Below are 26,740 nucleotides of genomic sequence, written 5' to 3' on the forward strand. Positions count from 1 at the left end.
GTAATGACTTCTCACTATTCAGTTCCCGGGTCCACCATTAGCTTTCCATTACTGTCATCCCAAGGACAAGCTCAATTGCAGGATTTGCTGTCACTAGAAATAAATACCACTGGTCATTCTCAGCTCTTCATCCCATTGCCATCTAGCCGTTTTTTTCTTTTTTTCCCAACATTTATCAACCTCCTCTTCCTCCTCCTCTTTCACCACTCCATCCTTTTATTTCTCTGAAGAATCTGGTTTTTACATGTTAAAGTAATACAACTCTCAGCCAATAACATTACAGTCATTTATTTTTGAGGTAAAATTTTCCTGTTTGTGTGACTGCCATAGGTAGCCAGAAATATCACTTTATGAATCGATGTTAGCATATTATTATTTTTCAGATTTTGTTTTATAATAATATTTTCTTACTATTTGTTTAATAATCTTTTAAAAATGAATTCCATGTTTGAGGCCACACCTTGAAATAGTGAGAAAAATGGAGTCCAGATTTGATTGTAAATGTTTATGGGCAGGTTGGGAGTGGATATGCTGCAGGGAAATTTTTAAATTAGGTGTTTTAGAGAAATCTAGGCCACAGTAGGCAGAGAACTCAGCAGTATAGAAAACAGCAAAGAAAATGTAGCCCATTTGATACATTTTCTAGATGATGTCATGGAATGAGAAAAGAGCATTATCAGACAATAGAGGAAAACATGTGGGGAGGAAACATTTTGCTTGCTTTTGCTCTGCACTTCTAAACCTTTTTTTAATCTGGGGAATTTCAACTGATCAATGATATTTATTGAGCACTTACTACCTGCAGAACACTGTACTAAGCACTTGGGAGAGGACAAGGAGCATACCATCTAGTGCTATTGCCTTTCTTTGCTCCATGTTCTTCCTCCCCACCCACCACAAGCCATTTGGTGAGTGGCCACGGGGGTTAGAGAAATAGCATTTGCAGATGGAACAGGGGCCTCAGCTGTGCATATGGACTGTGCACTATGCCTGGGTATGTGTCATGACTACAAGCGCCCCGTGCTCTCATGCATGACTGTGCATGGAAACATGAAAATCCAAAATGATGGTATCTAAACCAGACCTAAGGCCTCAGTGGCTACACTGGCAGAGAAATTCTGCCTTATCTCAACAGTTTTCAATGGGTGGAATGACTTGGTTGTTCTGACGACTTGACATCTGTCCACTTGTTTTGTTTTGTTGTCTGTCTCCCCCTTCTAGACTGTGAGCCCGTTGTTGGGTAGGTACCATCTCTATATGTTGCCAAGTTGTACTTCCCAAGTGCTTAGTACAGTGCTCTGCACAAAGTAAGTGCTCAATAAATACAACTGAATGAATACGATACTTTGGCAAAATATGAAATGAATCACATAACCTCTGCAAGTTCAAACATTTTCTGCTACACATAGCTATTGTAGAGATGGCTTGGACAGCCCAAAGAATGCCTGAACTTCACAATTTCCATGTCGCAGGACATATTCAACAGTTACTGGTGGTGGACAAGGGGTCCAGAATGCTTTTGCAATCTTTAGGGCATAGAGCTAATTCTGTTCTGTCCTTTGGCTGCAGCAATTTTCCATAAGCTTCAAGACCAGACATAATATTTTCAATGCTGCTGTGACTGTAGTTCTTTTTGTTATTACTCTTCTTTGTGCACTTCAACAAATACCATTAAAAAATGGTGTTGCATTACCTTAGTTGTATTCACTATCTATGCCACTTGTCTGCTGTTTGACCCTGGGCAAGTCATTTCATTTCTCAGTGCCTCAGTTCCCTCACCTGTAAAAGGGGGATTAAGACTGTGAGCCCCACATGGGACAACCTGATTACCTCATATCTACCTCAGTACTTAGAACAGTGCTTGGCAGATAGTAAGCACTTAGGAAATACCATTATTATTATTATTATTCACAATGATGTTGCTACCGCTGTTCTAACCTCTGGGTGGGTGGAGAAAATATATTGAAAAGATATTCCTTCAGTGATAAGTCCCCAGGACTCATCAAGATTCATTATTTAGTAACTGGACTAAGTCAGCTGGTTGTAGAAAATGATTATCTAAAAAGTTAATATTTCTGAGGGTGAGAGAGATCACAGTATCTTGACTATCTTGTACTGGCATTTAGCAGGGATTCAGTTAACCTTTTGGAATTTAGTTAACCCTCTGGTTCCTAACACATACTACAAACTTTCCCATAACTAATGCTAGACCTGCATTCCAGTCCAACCCATTTATTTAGGGAGGACCTAAGGGTTCACTGCTGCAGTTTTGTTTCCAACTTGCATGTGGTGTTTGTTTTTTTAACATCGAATTTGTTAAGTGCTTACTATAGAAGCAGCATGGCACAGTGGATAGAGCTTGCGCCTGGGAGTCAGAAGGTCATGGATTCTAATCCCGGCTCCACCAATTGTCTGCTCTGTGACCTTGGGCAAGACACTTCTCTTCTCAGTGCCTCAGTTACCGCATCTGTAATATGAGGATTGAAACTGTGAGCCCCATGAGGGACAGGGACTGTGTCCAGTATGATTTGCTGGTATCCACCCCAGAAGTTAGTATAGTGCCTGGCACATGGTAAGCGCTTAACAAATACCATAATTACAATTGTTATTATTATTAGTCAAGTAATCAGGTTGGACATGGTCCATGTACCACATGGGGCTCACAATCTAAATCTCCATTCTTAATCCACATTTTATGGACGAGGTAAGTGAGGCACAGAGAAGCTAAGTGACTTGCCCAAGGTCACACAATAGACAAGTGGCTGAGCTGGGATGAGAACCCAGGTCCTTCTGACTCCCAGGCCTGTGCTCTATCAACTGGGCCATGCTGCTTCTCAATTTATTCAAAATCTGGAACTGTGACCCTTCATTTAAATTGCTAGTTACGGTATTTTTTTCTCTCTCATGGGTGCTAAATGACTGTTCTGAAACTGAATGGCCTTTCTTCTTCTTTTTTCTCTTGGCTTGACAGCGCTTCCCAACAGAGGATCATCTGATGATTCACAGGCACAAGCATGAAATGACTTTGAAGTTTCCTTCAATAAAAACAGACAGTATGCTATCAGGTAAGGAGCCCTGAGCCATAGAGGTTCCTGTGTGTCATTCTGCTTTTTCAGGATTGACTCCTGCTGACAAACACCTATAGGACATAGATTTCTAATGTATACTTCTGGGGCTGACTCAGTCAGCTGAGAAGCACATTCATTCATTCAATTGTATTTATTAAGTGCTTACTATGTGCAGAACCCTGTACTAAGCGCTTGGGAAGTACAAGTCGGCAACATATACAGACAGTCCCTACCCAACAACGGGCTCAATCAACAGAGATTGGATCAGCTAATTTAGAATTACCTCTAAGATGACATAGGTGTCCTTTCACTATTTCTTTGAAATTTCTGGTCAAATGAAACTTGGTTCCTTAATAACATTATTTTTGAAATTCAATAATTTAAAATTAAATTAAATAATCATTTTAAAAGACTTGGGTATTGCTTTAATCATTGGTTTGTGGGACATGATATATTCTGAACATGCCTTATCCCACAAACCAGGACTTCACCTCTCTGTCTGCCTTGCTCTCCCTTAGAGGGTAAGTTTCTCAAGGGCAGAAACTATCTCTTTCACTTTTATAGAACTCTGCCACAGTAGGTACTCCAGACATACTTTTGAATGAATAAATCTCTCCTTTTGCCCTTTGAACCAACATTCCAACTGGAAATTAGAATTCAGATGCCTTAGCCAAAAGGCAAGGACCAAAATGAAGGATCACCACCCATTTTTAATTCCTTGTCAAGAACTAACCACTGATAACTGCAACAAGCTCACAATATCTCCAGTTTCCCATCGTTTCTTCCACCACCCCCTCCAGCCAACTGATTTACAGTCAGAAGGTCATTTACTTCTGTAGACAGCAGATACTGGCCGTGACCATTTGTGGGGAAAATAGTAGAGTAGATCCAGCTAAGGAAAATATGCAGCTCACTGCAAGAGCAGATGGAGGGCAGAACTCAGATAACTTTTTTACTTAACAAGATTACATTTTGTCCCCAGAACCTCTCTGGGCCATGCAATAGTTAATTGCAATGTATCAATCACACCCAGAGAGTACATACTCACATGGCAGGGACCATCCCCAGCTCATTTAACATTTCTGAGTTCTTTATATTTATCAATGTTGCCACCTTTTCATTTTTATCCTCTCTTTCTCCCATGAACCCTGTGTGTCAGAGTTGTACTTCTCATTTCGTGAAGGCAGAAGGAGTTCAAACCATTTCCTCCATGTCACAGCAGGGGCAGGGTTAGAAAATACTTGAGCGAATCACAATTTACTTAGTCCTCCACGATGAGGAAATAAACTAAATTGTTCATTAAGTACTGCACCCCCATGTAGAGGGATAAAGCTTTCCTGTGGCTTTAGCCACACTTTTTTACAAACCCACAGGGAACTGGATAGGAGAGCCAACGACTTCACATTTGTGAGGCCCAAATGGTTCCAAGAAAGCCACTTTCCTTCCCTTTCTCTGTCTCATGCCTCTCCTGACCTCTCTGTTTCTATTGTACCCGTAGGATCTTCTTTTCCTTTAAGTTTGAATCAATCAATCAATCAATCATATTTATTGAGCGCTTACTGTGTGCAGAGCACTGTACTAAGTGCTTGGGAAGTACAAATTTGCAACATATAGAGACAGTCCCTACCCAACAGTGGGCTCACAGTCTAGAAGGGCGAGACAGAGAACAAAACCAAACATATTAACAAAATAAAATAAATAGAATAGATATGTACAAGTAAAGTAAATAAATAAATAGAGTAATAAATATGTACAAACATATATACATATATACAGGTGCTGTGGGGAAGGGAAGGAGGTAAGATGGGGGAGATGGAGAGGGAGACGAGGGGGAGAGGAAGGAGGGGGCTCAGTCTGGGAAGGCCTCCTGGAGGAGGTGAGCTCTCAGTAGGGCCTTGAAGGGAGGAAGAGAGCTAGCTTGGCGGATGTTGGGAGGGAGGGCATTCCAGGCCCGGGGGATGACGTGGGCTGGGGGTCGACGGTGGGACAGGTTGAGAATGAGGCACGGTGAGGAGATTATCGGCAGAGGAGCGGAGGGTGTGGGGTGGGCTGTAGAAGGAGAGAAGGGAGGTGAGGTAGGTGGGGGCGAGGTGATGGAGAGCCTTGAAGCCGAGGGTGAGGAGTTTCTGCCTGATGCGAAGATTGATTGGTAGCCACTGGAGATTTTTGAAGTTATATAAGTGCAGGAACTAGAGTGTCTGAAAAGTGGGGTTCTTTCACTTCAGGCTCCTGAATTATTATGAGGCAGCAAAATTCTGAAGACTTGCTTAGGATGTGAGAACTATGGTTTGTGTGGTTTCTGTTGAGCGCTGTTTGCCCACTTGTGTGAGTGGGAGAATAGGGCAAGGAATTTAAATGAGGGTGAATTTCAGGTGAATTTTGTAGGGTTAAGCAGAGACAGGAAGGATCATACCCACCCTTACTACGTGCCTAGAGATGCTAAGCACAGCAGGTCCCCACTCGCCCCTGAAGGCAGAAAGCACCATGTTGGAATGAGGCCAGGAGCAGGCCAGTTTCTCTGTGCAGTTCTGCCATCCACAGAGAGCAGCCTGAATGAACCCTATTGTGCCACATCTAATACTCCCTTTGGGAGGTGACGGGGGTGGGGGGATGTTGGAAATGTAGTGCAGAGATGCAGCAAGTCCAAGCCCTGTAGCTTTAGGGAACCCACAAATGAATCCACCTTGAATCCAGTCTCTGTTTTGACAGTATAGCCCCAGCAGCACTGCAGTGTTCCAAAGCAAGGAAATGGACCCACTTTGGATCAGATCTCTTGGAGGCATTACACCTTCCCTGAGGCCTGGTGCGAGTATGCCCAAGGCTTGTCCTGAGCCTTGTACACTTCAGAAGTGGTGAGGCTTTGTAGCTAGAGCATGGGCTTTGGAGTCAGAAGGACCTGGGTTCTAATCCCAGCTCCACCATATGTCTGCAGTGTGACCCTGGGAAAGTCACTTCACTTCTCTGGGCCTCAGTTACCTCATCTGTAAAATAAGGATTGAGAGTGTGAGCCTCTTGTGGGACAGGAACTATGTCCAGAGTGATTAATTTGTATCTACCCAGCGTGGTTCAGTGGAGAGAGCACGGGCTTTGGAGTCAGAGTTCATGGGTTCGAATCCTGGCTCCGCCAATTGTCAGCTGTGTGACTTTGGGCAAGTCACTTAACTTCTCTGTGCCTCAGTGACCTCATCTGTAAATGGGGATTAAGATTTTGAGCCCCCCATGGGACAACCTGATCACCTTGTAACCTCCCCAGCGCTTAGAACAGTGCTTTGCACATAGTAAGTGCTTAATAAATGCTATCATTATTATTATCTACCCCAGTGCTTAGAACAGTGCTGGGCACATATTCAGTGTTTAACAAGTACCAAAATAATAATTATTATTATCATTATCATTATTATTCAGAACAGCAAAGGCTTTGTCTTCTCTATCAGGCAGCGAGTTCAGACCTGGGTTGCTCTAGTGGGACCATTTTCTCATCAGCTTGGAGTTAAGTTGCTAAAGCCGGCACATGCCTAGATCTTTTACTAATCTGGGAAAGACGTATAGCAAGCTGTACTCCTCTGTGCCCTACTAGGAGTTGATTTAAATCTATGCAGCCGTGAAGACCCTCAACAGCAAGTTAAGCCATGCTCTGCAATGGTGGGATGTACTGCAAGGAGGTCGCTAACTTAACATCAATGTCTTAATAGTCCCTTTTTAACTGGGATGAGAATGGAGCCAAATAAGCTCTTTAGGGGCAGACCCAAAATTTGCGAGTCCATGTGTTCTCTTCAGGGTTGCGAAGAAGCCCTTGGTTTGGTTTCTGCCTCAACCTTAACTCTTCCCCACCTGTCATGCCTGCTTTTTAGCTTGTTCTGTATTCTACATTGAAGGCTATGCTAAGCATCCTTTAGCTTCTAAGTGCTGTTGGTGCAGTCATTCTCATTAAAGTAGCCCTAGTGGGATTTCTCCTGGTATCACTGAGAGCGTCACAGCCTGCCTGCTAGAGAGTAATAATAATAATAATTATGGTATTTGTTAAGTGCTTACTATGTGCCAAGCACTGTTCTAAGCACTGGGGTGAATACAAGGTAATCAGATTGTCCCACGTGGGGCTCACAGTCTCAATCCCCCTTTCACAGATGAGAAAACTGAGGCACAGAGAAGTTAATCAATCAATCAATCAACCGTATTTATTGAGCACTTACTGTGTGCAGAGCACTGTACTAAGTGCTTAAGTGACTTGCCCAAGGTCACACAGCAGACAAGTGGCAAAACTGGGATTAGGACCCATACTTCTGACTCCCAAGCCCGAGCTCTTGTCACTAGGCCATACGGCTCCTCTTGAGCAGCATGAATGAATGAGTACTCATTCAGTCAGTCATTTTTATTGAGCGCCTAAGTGCAGAGTACTGTACTAAATGCTTTGGAGAATACAATACAGCAATAGCAGTCACAACTAATCTTTGGTTCTACTGGTAGAGGCAGGAATGGTTTCTTGCGTTAAAAGAGCTGCTTTGAGGTTGTTGGGGAAGTTTTCTGCAGCACGTCCTCATGTCATTCGGACTCCTGGGGGGTTCATAAGCCACTTTGTGATACATGTTTTATCATTAGGGAAAGTTTGGAGCCTGTGGGATGATGATCAGACCAGCACTCAGCATCATACAAAGCAGCAGTAAAATGAACATTCCTCAGGACTTCCCGTCAGTTGAGGATAGAAGCAGCATGACTTAGTGGATAGAGCATGGGCCCGGGAGTCAGAAGGATCTGGGTTTTCATCCCGGCTCTGCTACTTGTCTGCTGTGTGATCTTGGATGAGTCACTTCACTTCTCTGTGCCTCAGTTACCTCATCTATAAAAATGGGGATTAAGACTGTGAGCCCTATGTGGCATAGGGACTGTGTTTAACCTGATCAGCTGGTATCTATCCCAGGAATTAGTCCAGTGCCTGACATGTTGTAAGCGCTTAACAAAAACCGTTGTAAAGTGCCGAGGTACATCCAAAACGTTGGGTCTGTGAAAAGCAGCATTCGTTATTATGAGCTGAAGTTAAGCAATCTCATTGAGTGGGGTGCCGCATTAAGGTTTGATTTACCAATTCTTGGTTATCCAGTGATTTTTGTTCCTATTTCAGCACATGTGTACTGAAATCATCCGTGAGATGGGAGCCTCTGCAGAATCTCTGTTTCTCCCTGTTGCTTTCAGTCCCTAGGGAGTTGTGCATTGATGACGGTGGCTTAGTTTTAGGGTTAGAGAAGATTTGGGAGGCCTGAATCATGGGACTCTAATTTCAGAGGGTGAAACAAGGCTTCTTGATGGACAGTTCCCTATAGATTCCATTAATTCAGTCGTATTTATTGAGCACTTACTGTGTGTAAAGCTCTGTACTAAGTGCTTGGGAGAGTATGGTATAACAATGAACAGATACGTTCCCTGCCCACAACAAGCTTAAAGTCTAGAGGTTCCAGAGTAATAATAATAATGATGATGATGGCATTTATTAAGCGCTTACTATGTGCAAACCACTGTTCTAAGCACTGGGGAGGTTAGAAGGCAATCAGGTTGTCCCACAGTCTTAATCCCCATTTTACAGATGAGATAACTGAGGCACAGAGAAGTTAAGTGACTTGCCCAAAGTCACACAGCTGACAATTGGTACAGCCGGGATTTGAACCCATGACCTCTGACTCCAAAGCCCATGCTCTTTCCACTGAGCCACGCTGCTTCTCAGAGTAGTAATAGTTAATGGCATTTAGTGCAAAGTGACACATTCTTTGTCCACAAGGAACTTACACCCCAATGGGGAAGACAGAGACTCCTGTCTCTGTGACATCCTTATTAGGCAATCACATGCTCAATTTAAGATGAAATTGCCATTTCCCCCATTTTGGGATCAATCATTTGTTTTTGTTCATTCACCTTTTTAAAAAAAAAATCTGTATTTCTAAACATGCCCAATCATTGTGGACAGGGAAGGTGTCTGTGTATTGTTATATTGTACTCTCCCAAGTGCTTAGTACAGTGTTTTGCACAGTAAGCGCTCAATAAATCTGAGGAATGAAGTTATTTAAGCCCATCCAGCAGTCCAACGTTTACTTCAAACATTGATACCCGTTTGCTCCAGGGGCAGTTTCCAATAAATTTACTACCTAAAATGATGATTCAGAAATTTCCAAAGGCAAAATCCTGTAGCATATCAAAGTAACATTAGGGCAGCTAGTTCAGAGGATTCAGTTCTTTCACATGAATCACTTCCTCATTCCTCAATTATGCATTAAATGCTCCAATCAGGTATGTTGCCAAAATGCCACAGGTGTGCACTGTATGGATGAGGGAAAGGAGGATTTTTAAAGGCAGGATGACTTCACATCTATAACACACGTTGCACCTCTGGCTATGCTTGTTAGAAAGCTACATTTATTAAAATTCACACTATACCTCATCACAGTAACTTATAGCGAAAACTGTCTTAATGATAGTAATAATTGTGGTATTAGACACTTACTGTGTGACAAACATTGCACTAAGTGTTGGGATAGATACAAGATAATCAGGTGGGACACCATCCCTGTCCCACATGGGGCTTACAGTCTAGTAGGAGGGTGAATAATTGTGGTATTAGACACTGTGTGACAAACATTGCACTAAGTGTTGGGATAGATACAAGATAATCAGGTGGGACACCATCCCTGTCCCACATGGGGCTTACAGTCTAGTAGGAGGGTGAACAGGTATTTAATCTCCATTTTATAGATGAGGAAACTGAGACCCAAAGAAGTTAAGTGACTTGCCTAAGGTCACACGGCAGACAAGTGGTGGATCTGGGATTAGAACTCTCAGGGCCATGCTCTTTCCACTAGACCACACTGCTCGTCTAATAGAAGAAAAAAAGAGAGTGGCAAAAACAAGGCTACCTAGGTTTAATACTGGGCTCCCACTAGATTATAAGATTCTTGAGGGCGGGGTTCATGTCTGCCAACTTTATTGTACTCTGCCAAGCACTCACTGCAGGGCTTTGCACATAGTAAGCACTCAATAAATGCCATTGAATGATTGTTTTGCGACTGCTCTCTTTGTCACACCACCAGGAATTTCCCAAATGTCCCTTTGGGGTAGTTCAATTCTTTTTATAAGCTCCTTCATCGTCCCTCTCTCCAATTATTTTCTCATGGTCCAAGCCTTCACATATTTGGCCTTAATTCTAATGAAGATATTTTTGAAATGTCTGAAGAAACCATATGGCCAATGTTAAATTAGGGCTGCCAAATAAAAATAACTTCTTTTCGTTAGAGTACAGTATTAGCCAGATTGATTCTTCACAGCGTATTCATAGTAAGTTCACTGTTCACTCTGGCATGGCAAGGCCTAAGGCTGCATTTTGAAATCTTGCAGATAAAACATGTGCCAATGCTCAAAATTTTTACAGCCTTTCCTCCAATTGGGGTTTCAGCCTGACTTTACCCCAGAGAGATAAATAATTCAAATAACCATGTCCATACTGCTCTTTTTCCATGAATCATGACTGGCCCATGCAGAGGGTCCAATGGCTATCTTTAAGCCTGCTATAGACATTTTGGAGCAGAAGTGCTTTCACATCTCAAAGAAATCAGAGACACCTTTCAACATGGGGAGTGAGCTGTCATAAGAAACATGTTGATAATCCGTGTGTTCCACAAGCAAAGTTATTGAACATTGTGGAATAGGCCTAGACACTTTGAGAATCAATCAATGGTATTTATTGAGCACTTACTGTATGTAGAGCACTGTACTAAGCGCTTGGGAGAGGAGAGTACAGTACAGAGGTGGTAGACATGTTCCCTACCCACAATAAGTTTACAGTCCAGAGGAGGAAGGAGAAAGACACCTACTCTCCAATTGTCTAGAGTCTATGATTTCTATTATTTGAAAGAGGAATTAGCACTGAGCTGGTAAGACTTACCTTGTGACCCATGGTGATAATAATAATAATAGTTATTATAATAGTTATAATAATAGAGAAGCAGTGTGGCTCAGTGGAAAAAGCCCGGGCTTGGGAGCCAGAGGTCATGGGTTCGAATCCTGACTCTGCCACTTGTCCACTGGGTGACCATGGGCAAGTCACTTCACTTCTCTGTGCCTCTGTTCCCTCATTTGGAAAATGGGAATTAAAGCTGTGAGCCCCATATGGGGCAACCTGATTACCTTGTATCTACCCCAGTGCTTGGAGCAGTGCTTTGCACATAGTAAGTGCTTAACAAATGCCATCATTATTTTTGTGGAAGCAGCATGGCTCAGTGGAAAGAGTGCGGGCTTTGGAGTCAAAGATCATGGGTTCAGATGCCGGCTCCACCAGTTGTCAGCTGTGTGACTTTGGGCAAGTCACTTAATGTTTCTGTGCCTCAGTTACCTCATCTGTAAAATGGGGATTAAGACTGTGAGCCCCACGTGGGACACCCTGATCACCTTGTAACCTTCCCAGTGCTTAGAACAGTGCTTTGCCCATAGTAAGTGCTTAATAAATGCCATTATTATTATTATTATTGTGATAATTGTTAAGTGCTTAAAAAATGCCATTATTATTATTATTATTGTGATACTTGTTAAGTGCTTATTATGTGCCAAACACTGTTCTAAGCACTGAGGTAGATACAAGTGAATCAGATTGGACACAGTCCCTGTCCCACCTGGGGTTCACACTCTTAATCCCCATTTTACAGATGCGGCAACTGAGACACAGAGAAGATAAGTGACTTGCCCAAGGTCAAACAGCAGACATGTGGCAGAGCTGGAATTAGAATCCAGGCCCTTCTGATGCCCAGGCTCGTGGTCTATCCACTAAGCCACACTGCTTCACTTGACCTTTGGACATATTCCATTGGTGTGAGGAATAACTATCATTTATAGTATCAAGGGACTTGGCAGTTGTGAAGGGCCCTGTAAAAGGAAAATCACAATGTAATCGTGTGTATTTGTTGAACACTTCCTGCATGCAGAGTACTGTACCAAGTTCTTGGGAGAGTAAAATACAACAGAGTTGGTAGACACACTCCCTGCCCACAAGTGAGCCTATGGCTAATATGTATAACTCCTATTCCACTGATTTTAGCTGGAGGCCACCACATGAAGCCACTGGAATTGTAACTACAGTGTGATCCATCACAAATCAGTTTATAGAATCTGACTTTCCTCTTCTGCTCCTTACCAGAGGAAATGGATGGAGACAGACAGACAGACAGACAGACAGACAGACAGACACACACACACACACACACACACACCTGACTAGTGTTCTGGCAGCATTATTGCATCACCTGCAGAGCTTCATAATTAAGCCAACTTGGGAAATTCAAATTCCACAGCTCTTGATGAATGTTAGTTTTGCTTTATTCTCAAATTTCATGAAGAAAAACAGAGGCTGTATTTGGGAGAGGGAGGTAGGCCTTTGTGTTATACATTCTTTTTCTTTGGTGAGTTTGAGCTGAGGGCAGATTTTTTGTATTTCCCTTTCAAAGATTTACTCTAGTTGTTTTTCCCTTAGCAGTAGCTCAAGTGCAACCACTTTGAACCTGCCCAGAAGTTAGACATTTTTAGATTTCTAATATGCACTTTGAAAAGACCTGATAGAAGAAACACTTTTAAATGGTAAGAAACCTAAAGCTGCTATTTTGTTGTTTCATCAGCCTTCTTGCCCTTCTTTGGGTCTAGACTGTAAGCTTATTGTGGGCAGAGTACATATCTACCACCTCTGTACTGTATCTCCCAAGCACTTAATACTCCATACCCAAAAAGTGCTCAGTAAATACTGTTGATTGGTTGGGGTCCCAGATGGCCATTATTCCCATCTCTGCTACCTCCATTGGATTGGCCTCTGCTACTCACTCCCCTCATTAAAAGAGTCACTCAACAATTCATTCATTCATTTTCATTCAGTTGTATTTGAGTGCTTACTGTGTGCAGAGCACTGTTCTAAGCACTTGGGAATACAAGTTGGCAACATATAGAGATGGTCCCTACCCAACAGCGGGCTCACAGTCTAGAAGGGGGGAGACAGACAACAAAACAAAACATATTAACAAAATAAAATAAATAGAATAAATATGTACAAATAAAATAAATAAAGAGTAATAAATATGTACAAACATATATACATATATACAAGTGCTGTGGGGAGGAGAAGGAGGTAAGGAGGGAGGGGATGGGAATGGGGAGGAGGGGGAGAGGAAGGAGGGAGCTCAGTCTGGGAAGGCCTCAACAATGCTTCTATATGTCACAGGAAGGGGCTGGTGAGCTCTGGTCACTGGATTCTGTTCCACCTCCTTTAAATAACCCTCAATCTCTGCATTCTCCCCAAGGTGAAAATATTCTGGTTACTGCCTCATAGCAGGGGAACTGGATGTTCTTTGCCCTTGTTAAGGTTTTATGTTTTTGAAGTGGTAGTTAAGCATTTACTCTGGGCTATGCACTGTACTAAGTGCTGTGGTAGATACAAAGATAACCACATTGGACACAGTCCATGTCTCACAGGGGGCTCACAGTATTAATCCCCACTTTATAGATGAGCTAACGGGCACAGACAAGTTAAGTGTCTTGCCCAAGATCACACAGCAGACAAGTGACAGACCTAGGACTTGAGCCCAGGTTCTCTGCTACCCAGGCCCATGCTCTATCCATCTTGGACCTATTTAATTTTCAACAATGAAAATTTGAGATGACTTTTTCTATGAAAGAGGATTCAGGCCCACATAATTGAGTCATTGCTACTCCCATTTTCAAGATTTCCTCAGCATACTTAGCCAATATAGTCAGAGGCAGCAACAACTCTAACCACCACTCATTGCCTCCCTGAGTTCCTCTCTGTGCATTTCTGTTTTAATAGCACAGGAAATTGGTTGGCTGTCAGGGAGAGACTAGAGAGGTTCCCCCTCATTTGTTTCCCTGCCAGTTTGTAACTGGTTTGAGTGTGCCGTAGAGATAAACAAACCATCAGGGCTCAAAAAAATATACCCTAGTGAATAGAGCATAGGCCTGGGAGTCAGAAGGACCTGAGTTCTAATCCCAGCTCCACCACTTGTCTGCTGTAGGACCTTGGGTAAGTCACTTAACTTCTCTGTACCTCATTTATCTCAACTATAAAATGGGGATTAAGACTGTGAGCCCCATGTGGGACAAGGAGAGTGTCCAATCTGGTTAGTTTGTATCTACCCCAGTTCCTTTCATACAGTAAATGCTTAATAAGTACCACAAATATCATTATTATTAGCTCATATCTACCCCCAGTGCTTAGAACAGTGCCTAGCGCATGCTAAGTACTTAGTACAGTGCTTTGCATGCAGTAAGCACTCGATATATTCATTTATTCATTCAGTCGTATTTATTGAGTGCTTACTGTGTGCAGAGCACTGTACTAAGCACTTGGGAAGTACAAGTTGGCAACATATAGAGACGGTCCCTACCCAACAGTGGGCTCACAGTCTAGAAGGGGGAGACAGAGAACAAAACAAAACATATTAACAGAATAAAAAAAAATAGAATAAATATGTACAAGTAAAATAAATAGAGTAATAAATACTTACAAACATATATACATATATACAGGTGCAGTGGGGAAGGGAAGGAGGTAAGGCGGGGGGGATGGAGAGGGAGACGAGGGGGAGAGGAAGGAGGGGGCTCAGTCTGGGAAGGCCTCCTGGAGGAGGTGAGCTCTCAGTAGGGCCTTGAAGGGAGGAAGAGAGCTAGCTTGGCGGATATGGGGAGGGAGGGCATTCCAGGCCAGGGGAATGGCGTGGGCCAGGGGTCGACGGCGGGACAGTCGAGAATGAGGCACGGTGAGGAGATTAGCGGCAGAGGTGTGGAGGGTGTGGGCTGGGCTGTAGAAGGAGAGAAGGGAGGTGAGGTAGGAGGGGGTGAGGTGATGGAGAGCCTTGAAGCTGAGGGTGAGGAGTTTCTGCCTGATGCGTAGGTTGATTGGTAGCTAATGGAGATTTTTGAGGAGAGGAGTAACATGCCCATATATGCAAGTGAATGAATGAAGTGCTAAAAAAGTGGGGCTGACCTGTCAGTAGGCTAGATGAAATGAATCATCTCTAGCTTTCAGGCTCCAGTTTAAACAATTTTTCTGCTCTGGGGAAGAAAATGCAAGGTAGTTGGGTGAGGAAAGGTTCACAGCACTATTTGGTGCTGGATAGCCCCAGAGGGAATGTTTAAAAATTGAATATATTCCCCATTGGCATCAATCAACTGATCCTGGGTGCAAGAAGGAAGTAGAAATTTAAATTTATGTGGGAACTACTCTGCCTGCCTCCATGATCTAGTGAAAATTAGACAAAGATACTATTATTTTTTCCCTGAGTTAGCTGGAAAAGTGTATTAATTCCTCACTTTGCTTTGTGCTGGGAGTCTGATTGGGCAGTGTTGAACACTATTCTCATTACCAGTCAGCTGAAAGTAGTTTTCAGTTGTGAGCTGGCCACCTCACATTGCCTGAAATGTTAAAGCATCATCTGGAATCCATTAGTAAGCAGGAGCAAGCTGGTGGCAATTAGAAGGATCCTGGGCAAAAATGCCCTTTAATTCTACTGAGGGCACTGGGAAAGTCCACATGAGAGAAGTAGAACACCCACCCTGAGATGGAGCAGCAGGTCAGTCGTAGTGCTGTTCTTGCGCCTATGGTATCACTCCCATGTAAATGAAGGTGAGAGAGTTAGTTGTAAAACTGAACTAATGATGTTTGAGATTTTTATCAATTTTGGAAATTGTTTCACTCTAGCTGTGATGTTAAATGTAGTGTGTTTTTTTTAACCTTTTATCACTACTTAAAATCCCAATTCAAGAAAAACACACTTTTTTGGTGTCATCATTTTGTTTGACCTCTGATAGCAACCAGCCAGTAGAACTGAAACTTTTGCAGAAGAATTGTGATCCGTATTTTCTCTTTGACTTTAAGAGGGGCAGGTCTACTATTTCAGAGCAATACCAGATTTTTTCAGGTTTTGTAGCTGAACAAGCCAGGTGCCTATTACTAAATTAGACACCAGATTCACCACCTGTATTTTTAAAAATAACTAATCAGGTCTCAGTCTCTGGATTTGTGTTTGACCTATCAGTTCACTATAAAATCATGATCATTTGCCATGGTGGAAGGGGCTGTTGGGAGTCAGGTAATGGTAGAAGGGAGCAAGTTAAATTTCTTACAAGTGGGGAGTATGTAGCCACTCATTGGTAGTAGTGCCCAGCCAGTCATATTTCCATTCACAAGCACTGGTGGATGAATAAAAGAATCACAATGCCGGGCCTGCAGAGCATGCTCTGGCAGCTATGTGAATGGTAGGCTCACAGTATGTTTTCCTCTCGGTTGGCACTCTCCAAGACAGCTAATACTAAAGCAGCCCATTTCCAAGGCATTTTCTTTCTTCAGAAGATTTTCCTTTCCCCAAAAGGGAAGCAAATACAAAAACTTTGTTAATTTTCCCAAAAGGATTTTTCCACCCTTTAGCCCTCATATATAATTTCATGCTTGGCCTTTTCCCCCAAAGTCCTAAATGGCTCTGGAATTTTTCTTGGACTTCTCTAAATTCTTAAGTTTTGAAAACTGGGTTCTTTTTCATTTCTCAACAACAGCCCTATAGCTGTTGAAAATACAGAATCTAAACATAAATCATGCTATCACCCCATGTTCCAGGTGGGGTGGGAACACAGCTAGGAGAGGTCCATTGAGACCTTCCATGGTATCCTCCTTGACTTTGTCATGCCAACTTAGGCTGATTGAATTTCTGGAGTCTTTGAGGATCTCAGTAGTTGATAAGACTTCAGCTGCTCTGATTGCAACAATTTGTCATCCAACTACCTCTGGCAACTGATGATTGAGATCTACAAGCCTGCTTGAAATGAAGAACCATTGACTAGAAACCAGCCTCAAACCTATTCTGAGGTTTTGAAAAGGTTTAACTAACTTTGGTTCGGGAATGTGGTTCTCATATTCCCTGTATGGTGGTTGAGTTTGTCTAGAATCAGGAGCGGAAGTAATGAGGGGGGAAAAAGAAATGGAAAACTATTCAGACTTTAGAACAAGCATCCAAGCCACTGGATACTTGTCCAAACCAATCCTCCAAATCCTTTGAACAGCTCCCATCTTTACTGACCACACCTAAGCTATTAACAACACATAGAGCATAAGCTATGATTATTTTTCATGCAGCTGAAGTCTGTGCTGCTAAGTGGTATATACTGTCTGTACTCACTGAGGTGTGGTTCTCAGGTATTCTCATTTATGAGACCATGGCTATTATCCTCTAACTTCTGGTGTGAAATAACAGTGTCTTGGCTTTTTGACTTACCCTGTGGAGAAATTTTTTTTCCCCTTTTACTTCTGATGTACAGTATGTAGGTTTAGCTGCATCCATTAAAAACTTTCAAAGGTTTTATTTACTTGAAACTTGCTCTTTGTGTAAGCCAGGCTCATTAGTGATTCTATGTTATTTTTAATGAAGGGTGAAACCAATTTTGAGATGCCAACCAAGTCAGCTGAAAATGAATTTGAAAGCTGTAATACTAGGTACTATTTCAATTGTGAAACAAATGCATAGTTTATTCAGTAAAATTGAATCACTGGAAAAGGAGAAATTGGGCCATTTACTCCAAATGCTGTTTTTTTTTTTATTTGGTTCATGCTAGAGAAAAATCCAAATTGGGGAAAAAAACTAAGACATCCTAAATAATTATTACCCCTCTAGACTGTAAGCTCATCGTGGGCAGGGCATGTCTACCAACTCTGTTTGTACTCCCCCAAATGCTTAGTACAGTGCTGTGCATAGAGTAAGTGCTCAATAAGTACAATGATTACTCTTTTCCTCTTTCCTGGGTTTAAGGGAAGAGAATTGTGGGTGGCTTCCTTGAACACTGAAGATGGTGAAGGACTGACAAAGTAGAACTCGAGGATGTTTCCCAATTGATGAGAGCAAAGATGCCAGAGCATGTTGTTCCTTTAACTCCCAACCCCTCTCACCATATTGGTTGTGCCAGGTAACTCTGAGACCTGCACATCTGAGAGTTGTCATCAGGCAACTAATGCTCCCCTTGTCCTGCACAAAATAGATCATCAGTATTACAGTCCTGTACTCACTGTTCTGCTGTATTAGTGGATGGCAGCATCTATGCTAGCATCCTTTTCCCTTTTGTGTGTGTGTTTGTGTGTGTGTGTGGCATTTAAGCACTTACTACTCATCAAGCACTATTCTAATTGCTAGGGGGGTAGATACAAGTTAATCAGGTAGAAAACTGTCTCTGTCCCACATGAGGCTCACAGTCTAGGAGGGAGAGCAGGTATCTAATCCCCATTTTCCAGTTTAGGAAACTGAGGCACAGAGAAGTTAAATGTCTTACCCAAGGTCACAAGGCAAACTAGTAGTGGAGCTGGAACTGTATTGGGAAAATATTATCTGTGTGTGACTGCTGGTGGCCCTGTCATTGTAGACAGCCAAACAGCTGGGCATTTAGAGGATTGGGGGCTGGGATGCCCTCTATTTAGACCACAGAACTACCCCCCTCTTTTTTCTTCTTTTTAGAAACCAGTTCCTTTTTGGTCAGAACTCAGGCAATTTTACTAGCAGAGACCTATGAGGATTCATGTTATTTTAATATTTCCTTATCAATTTCCATCTCCTGCTGCTCTGCTCCCTCCTTATCCTTTTGTAGCTTTCAATTACCTCTATTGTACTTTCTCTCTTCCCTCAAATTTTACCAATTTCCTTGTCCATATTTGTCCTTGTTTTTCTCCTCATTCTCTTTCTCTCTTTCCTCTCCTTTCTCTGTCTCTTTCCTGTTCTCTCCCATCCCCTTCCCCCTTGAGGGTGAGTTGAAAGTAGGCTACAGTTGGGTTAGTTTGGGAAGCCAGCTGAAGAGTAGAGGGTAAAAAAAGTTGACTCATAAAATGGAGAAAGCCGAAGCCAATGATCAGGCATTTCTGTGTGATGCAGACGGAGATGTGCAGCCACTGAAGACTTCAGAGTAGTGAAGAGACAAGTGTTCTCCTTGTTTTTCTTGTCCCCTATCCCCCTCCTCATCTTATTCACCTTTCCACATCTCACTGACTTGTCCTCTGACCACTGGCTCTCTATCCCAGATCTTTCATTCATTCATTCACTCGGTTGTATTTATTGAGTGCTTACTGTGTGCAGAGCACTGTACTAAGCACTTGGAAAGTACAATTAGGCAACAGATAGAGACAATCCCTATCCAACAACGGGCTCACAGTCTATTAGGGGGACACAGACAACAAAACAAGTAGGAAGGCATCAATAGCATCAAAATAGATAAATAGAATTATAGATATATATACATCATTAATAAAATAAATAGAATAATAAGTATGTACAAATATACACAAGTGCTGTGGGGCAGAGAAGGGGTTAGAGCACAGGGAGGGAGTAGGGGTGATAGGGAGGGGAGGAGGAGCAGAGGAAAAGGAGGGCTCAGTCTGGGAAGGCCTCCTGGAGGTGGTCAGCTCTCAGTAGGGCTTTGAAGGGGGGAAGAGAGCTAGTTTCCTCTCAGGTTCTTCACCCCCACCTCCTCTTTTAGTTAGCACTCACAATTCTAGCCCTCCATTTCACCTTAGATCCAGTTTCCTGCCCTGCTCCTAGCTCAGTGGTGTGGCATTTCAAAGCTCTTTGATTCTGTTTGCCTCAAACCCTGGGTTGAGCAGTTTGGTCTGCCCCAGCCAGGGGCTTGGGAGCCAGGCCCACTCTCAGGAGCGGTCACTCGACTCTGTCCATCCCCAGGCCTTGGCAAGTCAACCTGCCCCTATCTTTCACATCTGGCCAGGCATGTGCAGTGAATACAGAGACAGAGTTTAAGTGTATTAGACACTTAGGTCTAGATTGCTGCTGAGATTCTCCACTCCGCCACCATGGTCAGTCAGTCACTTTTATTTGTTGAGTGCTTACTGTGTGCACAACGCTATACTAGGTACTGGGGAGAGTACAATATAACAGACACATTCCCTCCCCACAGCAAATTTATAGTCTGGAGGTTCCTAAACACAGAGCCCAGCAGGACTGGAATGGAGAAGTCTCCTTTCCTGGTTGCTCTTTAATTTTCAATTGCTTCTCAAGGGTAAAGAGCAAAACTAAGAATTTGGAGAAAAAAAAAAACAAAACCAAGGAACTCTTCTTCCTTGAATGACAAATGACTGAACATTCCAGTCCCGGCAGGTGTAGTTTTCACAAGCTTTCAATGGGAAGCAGAAGGCTCAGGGGAAAGATTTACTTTTTTCTGTACAGTTTGTCAGGAATGTGAACTATGAAAAAGTCATTTCAGAAATACTGAGATCACTGAGGGATTGTCTTGTCCCATACCAATAAAATGCCCCCATTTCATGGTTGGAAACATAACCCTATAGACTACATTAACCTGGTTATTGATATTGGCTTCTGATGATAATCAAGCTGTGAAATCGCAATTATCTTCCATACCCCAGGGATTTTTGTGTGTGAAGTTCTCACTGGTTTCAATGAAGGGGTGGAGCATGGGAGAAAGTTGTGAAGGGGAAGCAATCCATCCCAGGGATCAGGCTGCTTTAGGAAGGAGGGGGATGTGAAAGCTGGAATTTGGATGTCCACTAAAGAGCTGACATCCCTACAGATTGTAAGCCTGGTGTGGGCAGGGATTGTCTCACTTTATTGCCGAATTGTACTTTCCAAGTGCTTAGTACAGTGATCTGCACACAGTAAGCACTCAATAAATACAAATGAATGAATACAGGTGGGGAGAAGTACTTCTCCCAGGGAGAGAGTTGACAACTATTTGAGTGCCATCCCTTCTGCAGCCCATCCAGTCTGGCATTTCCACAACTGTCTGGTGTCCAACTTGGGCTCAGGACAGAGTGACCTGCTCTGGTCATGGAAACTGCAGACCTGGGCTAAAGACATCTCTAGACTGTAAGCTTGTTGTGGGCAGGGAAGGTGCTTGCAAACTCTATTGTATTCACCCAAATGCTTAATACAGTGCTCTGCATACAGCAGTGTTCAAATACCATTTACTGAGTGATTTCTAGAGGCCATAATAGATTATAAGCCTCCCTATTACAAAAAGTCTTTTGCTTCTGTTGTGCTCTACTAAATGCTTTTGTCTTTTGAATTCTCTTGAGTAGTTTACTAATGGTCACTATTTCTTGCATTTGGGTAAAAAAATATTGTCCCTTGTGAATAGATAGGGTATTATTTTTATGTAGAGGCAGGCATTAGCTCAGATCTGTTTATGATGATTGTAAAATGGCTACCTAAAAGAGTAGGCTTATGGAACTTGAAAAATTTACTTTTTAGTCTCCTCTTCTGCCATGGGGGTGTTTTGCTTCAGCTCCAGCTTTTCTGACAGGTGACTTCCCAAGCAAATCTAGAACATGGAAGTCAGTCAGTGGCCTCTAGGCAGAAAGCTTGCTGTAAGCAGGGAATGTGTTTGTTTTATATTGTTATATTGTACTCTTCCATTCTCTTAGTACAGTGCTCTGCACACAGCACGTGCTCAATATGATTGACTGAATACTTACTGTGTGCAGAACATTGTACTATGCACTTGGGAAAGCACAGTACAACAAAATGGGTAGAGCTATTACCTGCCCACAAAGAGTCTACAGGACAGAAGCTAAATCACTTCTTCTAGACCACTTCTTTCACAGTATGGAGATACCAGAGGAAGAGGAAATAGGCTGAATATTTTCAAGTTAAGGCAGTTTTTTGTGGGGTGGGTCTTTTTAATTGATCAATCATTTATTTAGTCCCAAATGGAAGCCAAGCACAATGCCCAGCACTTGGGAGGGTACAATAGAGTCAGTGGACATGATCACTGCCCTCAAGGAGCTTACAGTCTAGCGGGAGAGATAGACACTGTTATAAAATTATGCTGATACCATTTGTTAGTACAGTCTCAAAAACTCTCAAATGGTTTTAATGCAATATAAGCTCAATATATGGACAACGTTTTCTGTCTCACACTGGCTCAGGGTCACATGTGTTCCACGTGAATTTGCTTTTGGTTCACTAATAGGTACAGCTTTGCCTCAAGAGGGGAAAAATATGTATCTCACTTCTCTCGAAGAAATGTAGAACAAAACACTTAGCCTAGGTAGGACAAACCCTAACTGTAGACCATTTGGGGGAACTCTCATGATGACCATATGGGTTATAAAATACTTTCTAAATTGAACCATTCCTCCTCCTTTAGTGAATGTTCTAACTTTGAGTTATAAATGATTGCTCTTTTATCTGGGGGTGGGGGCGGGGTTGGGGAAAAGAGGGTGGTCAATATTGGTGCTTCTCATTTGAAAGAATCTAGTTCTGTTTGACCTTGAATTTGCTGCAAAAGATCCATTGTAGATCCTTTTGGTATCTGTTCTCAGATCAGACTCCTACACCAACACGATTCCTGAAGAACTGTGAGGAAGTGGGCCTCTTCAATGATATTGACTGTTCCCTAGAGCACGAGTTTAGAAAGGCACAGGAAGAAGAGAACAATAAAAGGGTATGTTTTAGTGAAATAAAACCTTTATATTCTGCTTATTTTGAGCTGCACATCCCTATTACCTGTAAGAAACCTTCAGTTGAAAACTAGGTGGCACTGTAGATTGTGGTAATGTGGTTTGAAAAATGATTTTTATTTATTCATAACAGTGTTTGACTTGAGTGAAAACTGCTGATTCTCTGTTGTTGACTGAATAGCTTTGGACTATAAATTCCATAGCCAGATAAACCACAGGGCAAATGCTGTCTAGAAAATAAATTCAAAGCCACACAGCTCTAAAGGGAGGCAGATTCAGCAAAATTTGCCACGCTGTGAGGTAAATTCAGGTACGTTTGCAATCTTACCCACCCAAGATTAGCAGTTATATTCCGTTGTTTGACTTTGTCCAAAGTATCTTGTACAGGCAGAATGTGATAAAGAAAGGGATGAAGGGAGGGCATGAAGGTGGGGGGAGGTGGAGAAAAGAATAATAGATTGGAAAGATTGAAAATAGGTCTCATTTTTGTTCTGGTCCTAACAGTCAGCCCTCTTCTGTCCCTTCTCCATATTACATCCTTTTTTACTATTGTTGTTTCTTAGTAAGTAGTTCAATCAGTAATTAGGATCTTCCCCCTTTCCTATGCTTCCCCCTTACTGGAACATGCAGGGATTTAAAGTTGACAAACCTTCTGGATCATTGAGAGATTCTTTTAAACATAGAGAAGCAGCTTGGCCTAGCGGAAAGAGCACGAACCTGGGAGCCAGAAAACCTGGTTTCTAATCTTGCCTTTGCCATTTGCCTGGTATGCAATCCTGGTCAAGTCACTTAACTTCTCTGTGCCTCAGTTCCTTCATCTGCAGAATGGGGCTTCAATACTTGCTCTCCCTCCTACCTATACTGTGAGCCCCATGTGGGACCCAGCAATCTTATGTCTACCTCAGCACTTAGTACAATGCATGACACATCTAAGCACTTACCTAATAATTGTGGTATTTGTTGTTTTCATTAAAAAATGTTAAATGTATCCTAGACTTTTAAAATCATTATATTTTTTAAAATATTGCATATGGGGGAAGTTGTTATAACCGATGATTGTAATGTTTTTCATATTTGGTATTGAGTTCAATATTGGAAACCCATTGAAAGAAAATACCAAATTTTAAAGGCAATTCCACTTATTCATTCAATCGTATTTATTGAGCGCTTACTGTGTGCAGAGCACTGTATTAAGTGCTTGGTAAGTACAATTCAGAAACAGAGACAATTCCTTCCCACAATGGGCTCAGTCTAGAAGCGGTGGGGAGGGGTGGACAGACATCAAAACAAGCTAACAGGCATCAGTAGCATCGTTATAAATAGAATCATAGATATATACACATTAAAAATAAATAGAATTATAATTATACATAAGTACATATATACGCAAGTGCTGTTGGGGGGTAGAGCAAAGGGAACAGGTCAGGACAATGGGGAGGGGACGGGGAGCAGAGGAAAAGGGAGGCTTAGTTTGGGAAGGCCTCCTGGAGGAGGTGAGCTTTCAGTAGGGCTTTGAAGGGGGGAAGTGTGCTACTTTGGTGTAGTTTCCATCCAGGGCACCCGTAATGGCCTAGGTTCCTAGATTGCTGAAGCTTCTACAACAACCTTTCACAATGGCTAAAGGAAATTTTCAATCAGAATGTTCAAGCTTTGTTCTTCATATAAATTAAGCTCCAATGATTTTAATGACCGTATTTCTATTTAAGTGCTTACTGTGAGCTAAGCACTGTGGTAGATACAAGATAATTCAATTAGACACAGTGGTTGTCCCACATGGGACTCACAGTTTAAGTGAAGGGAGAACAAGTATTTAAGCACCATTTTGCAGAGGAGGAACTGAGGCACAGGGAAATTAAGTGACTTACCCAAAGACACACAGCAGACAAGTAGCGGAGCCAGGATTAGAACCCAGGTCTCCTGACTCCCATCCCTGAGCTCTATCCACTAGGACTTTTAGTATCGCCAGTAAACATAAGTACTGAGTATCTGAGGTCACAAATTTTTCAATACCCTCAACCTCAAATACTTACTGAATATTAGCAACATCTTCATTCCTGAGGTTTAATCTGAAGAAGTTGGCTTCTTTCACATATTACTCCTCAACATGCTCATAAAATTTACACATTTCATGACACTTTCCACTGTTCACTCTGCTTTGACCTGGGTGCTCTGACTGAAGATAAAAGCAGCATCCCATACAGCATATCCTTGCTGCCATAATTCTCTCAAAATGTCAGCTTATCACATGTTTAGAAGTCTCCCAAACAAGCATCATTCTTGTCAAAATTTGTGTTCAGAGAAAACATTCTCCACTATAATTTCATTCCTCAAATTTTCCAGGTTGATTGGATACCTTAGCAATCTGCTTAACGGGTTCCTGCCTAAATATTCCTGTCTAGAGACAAACTTGGGAATTGTTCCTGGTACAGTGCTTGAACTGATAGCTGAAAGTTCACTTACAGACACGTAACCACTTTCTAAGTAGGAAATAGCAAAGTGGAAGTGAAAAATTTTCCCTTCTTTTCCCTTGCCTCATTCTCCAGGTGGATGTCAGGGTAGGTCTTTGCCTAAAGTACTAACTCTATCCCACAGGCAAAGCCTAGTCCAGAAAATTGCCCAGCAACCCCTGTGAAAGTGGTGAGGGAAAGCAAGTGGTGGTTTCAGATTATCTTTCAATCTCTCAGGCAATCCATCGATGGTATTTTTAGAGCATGTAGCTGTGTGTGGAACACTACTAAACACGTGGGAGAGTACAATAAAACAGAGTTGGTAGACATGTTCCCTAACCACAATAAGATTAGGGAAGGAAGTAAGCTCTGTCCTAGTGTTCTTTGTGTGTGGGGTTTTTTTTGTTTGTTTCTTAAGGTATTTAAGTGCTTAAAATGTGTCAAGCACTGTTCTAAGCACAGTTGAATCAGTATTTGGTCACTGTCCTACATGGATCTTCCTCTTTGTAGGAGGAAGAACAGTTATTGAATCCCCATTTTTATAGTTGAGGAAAGTGAGGCACAGAGAAGTTGTTTGGCTTGCGTAAAGTCACACAGCAGGCATGTGGCAGACTTGCTTTATCCAATAGGTCTCCTATCCAAGTCTGCTTTATCCAATAGGTCTCCCTGGGTTGTGGGGAGAAATCTCTGCTTCCTTCTCAGATCGTGTGGATAGGTGCATGGGGCCTAATGCTGAGAAGCAGCTTGGCCTAATGGAAATAGTATGGGTTTGGGAGTCAGAGGACCTGGGTTCTGATCCTGGCTCTTCCAACTGCTGTGTGACCTTGAGCAGGTCACTTCACTTCTCTGTGCCTCAATTCCCTCATTTGTAATATGGTGCTTAAATACCTGTTCTCCCTCCTACTTAGAATGGGAGCCCCATGTGGAACAGGGGCTGTCACTGACCTAATTTGTACCTATCCCATTGCTTCGAGGAGTGTTTGACACATAGTTAGTGCTTAACAAATACCATAAAAAGAGGATCCGTGTTGATGACAGCTGAACTTCTGGAGACCCACCCCATCCTGTCATCCTGATTGCCCTAAGATAGCTCCTGGACCTCTCGAAGCCCATCTTTCCCCTCTGCTGCTCCCAGATGGGTGACTGCACCTGATCCAAAACTGGTCAGAGAAGGCTACGATCCCAGCTCCTTGAGTCTTCTAAGCTACAAAGCAACTGATGATCCCTCTACCTTTCTCCAGGCCTGCCAGTAGCCTCGTCCCTGTCATCTTTGTGGAGGCGTCGAAGCAGGGAGTGGGCAGAGTAGGTGCTAACTCAGTCCCTGGTTTTCATCTCTTTTTCCCCATTAGGGGGGTCATCCATCCCGTTTTATATATGTCTTTTTTTTTTCAGCTGGTTTTGCCAACAGATACTTTTATGCTTGATATTTTTATTTCAACTTTCCTGCCTCGAGCTGTGGTTTGTACAGAGTGCTTGTATTCACAAGAACCTGCAAGGAGAAATGATGACTATGGCGTAAAGCAGGGAGAAGGGCTCCTCCAGGGACCTGGTGTAGGTTCTTTGGGAATCTGTCCAAGGTCCCATATGAGATCATTATGTCCCATTGTATACCCTGGATACATAGGGCTATTTTCTCTGGGTTGGCAAAGGCATTTCGAGTAGATGTGAGTGCCTTCTGTGGCCATTAGTGACCACACTTCTCCCTCCCATACCTCTCCCATACTCCCCTGCATCCAGCT

General features: G+C 42.6%; 1 protein-coding gene across 1 annotated transcript in view; it reads left to right on the forward strand.

Annotated features, from left to right (window-relative positions):
• CREB5 (cAMP responsive element binding protein 5) overlaps positions 1 to 26,740 on the forward strand; it is a 404,059-nt gene that overhangs the window by 29,580 nt on the left and 347,739 nt on the right. The window contains exons 3-4 of the mRNA XM_038765997.1: positions 2,972 to 3,065; positions 22,417 to 22,538. Coding sequence (XP_038621925.1) covers positions 2,972 to 3,065; positions 22,417 to 22,538 — 216 coding nt within the window. The remainder of the gene's footprint in view (positions 1 to 2,971; positions 3,066 to 22,416; positions 22,539 to 26,740) is intronic.

This window comes from Tachyglossus aculeatus, chromosome 2, assembly GCF_015852505.1.
Source record: "Tachyglossus aculeatus isolate mTacAcu1 chromosome 2, mTacAcu1.pri, whole genome shotgun sequence".
Classification (NCBI taxonomy): domain Eukaryota; kingdom Metazoa; phylum Chordata; class Mammalia; order Monotremata; family Tachyglossidae; genus Tachyglossus; species Tachyglossus aculeatus.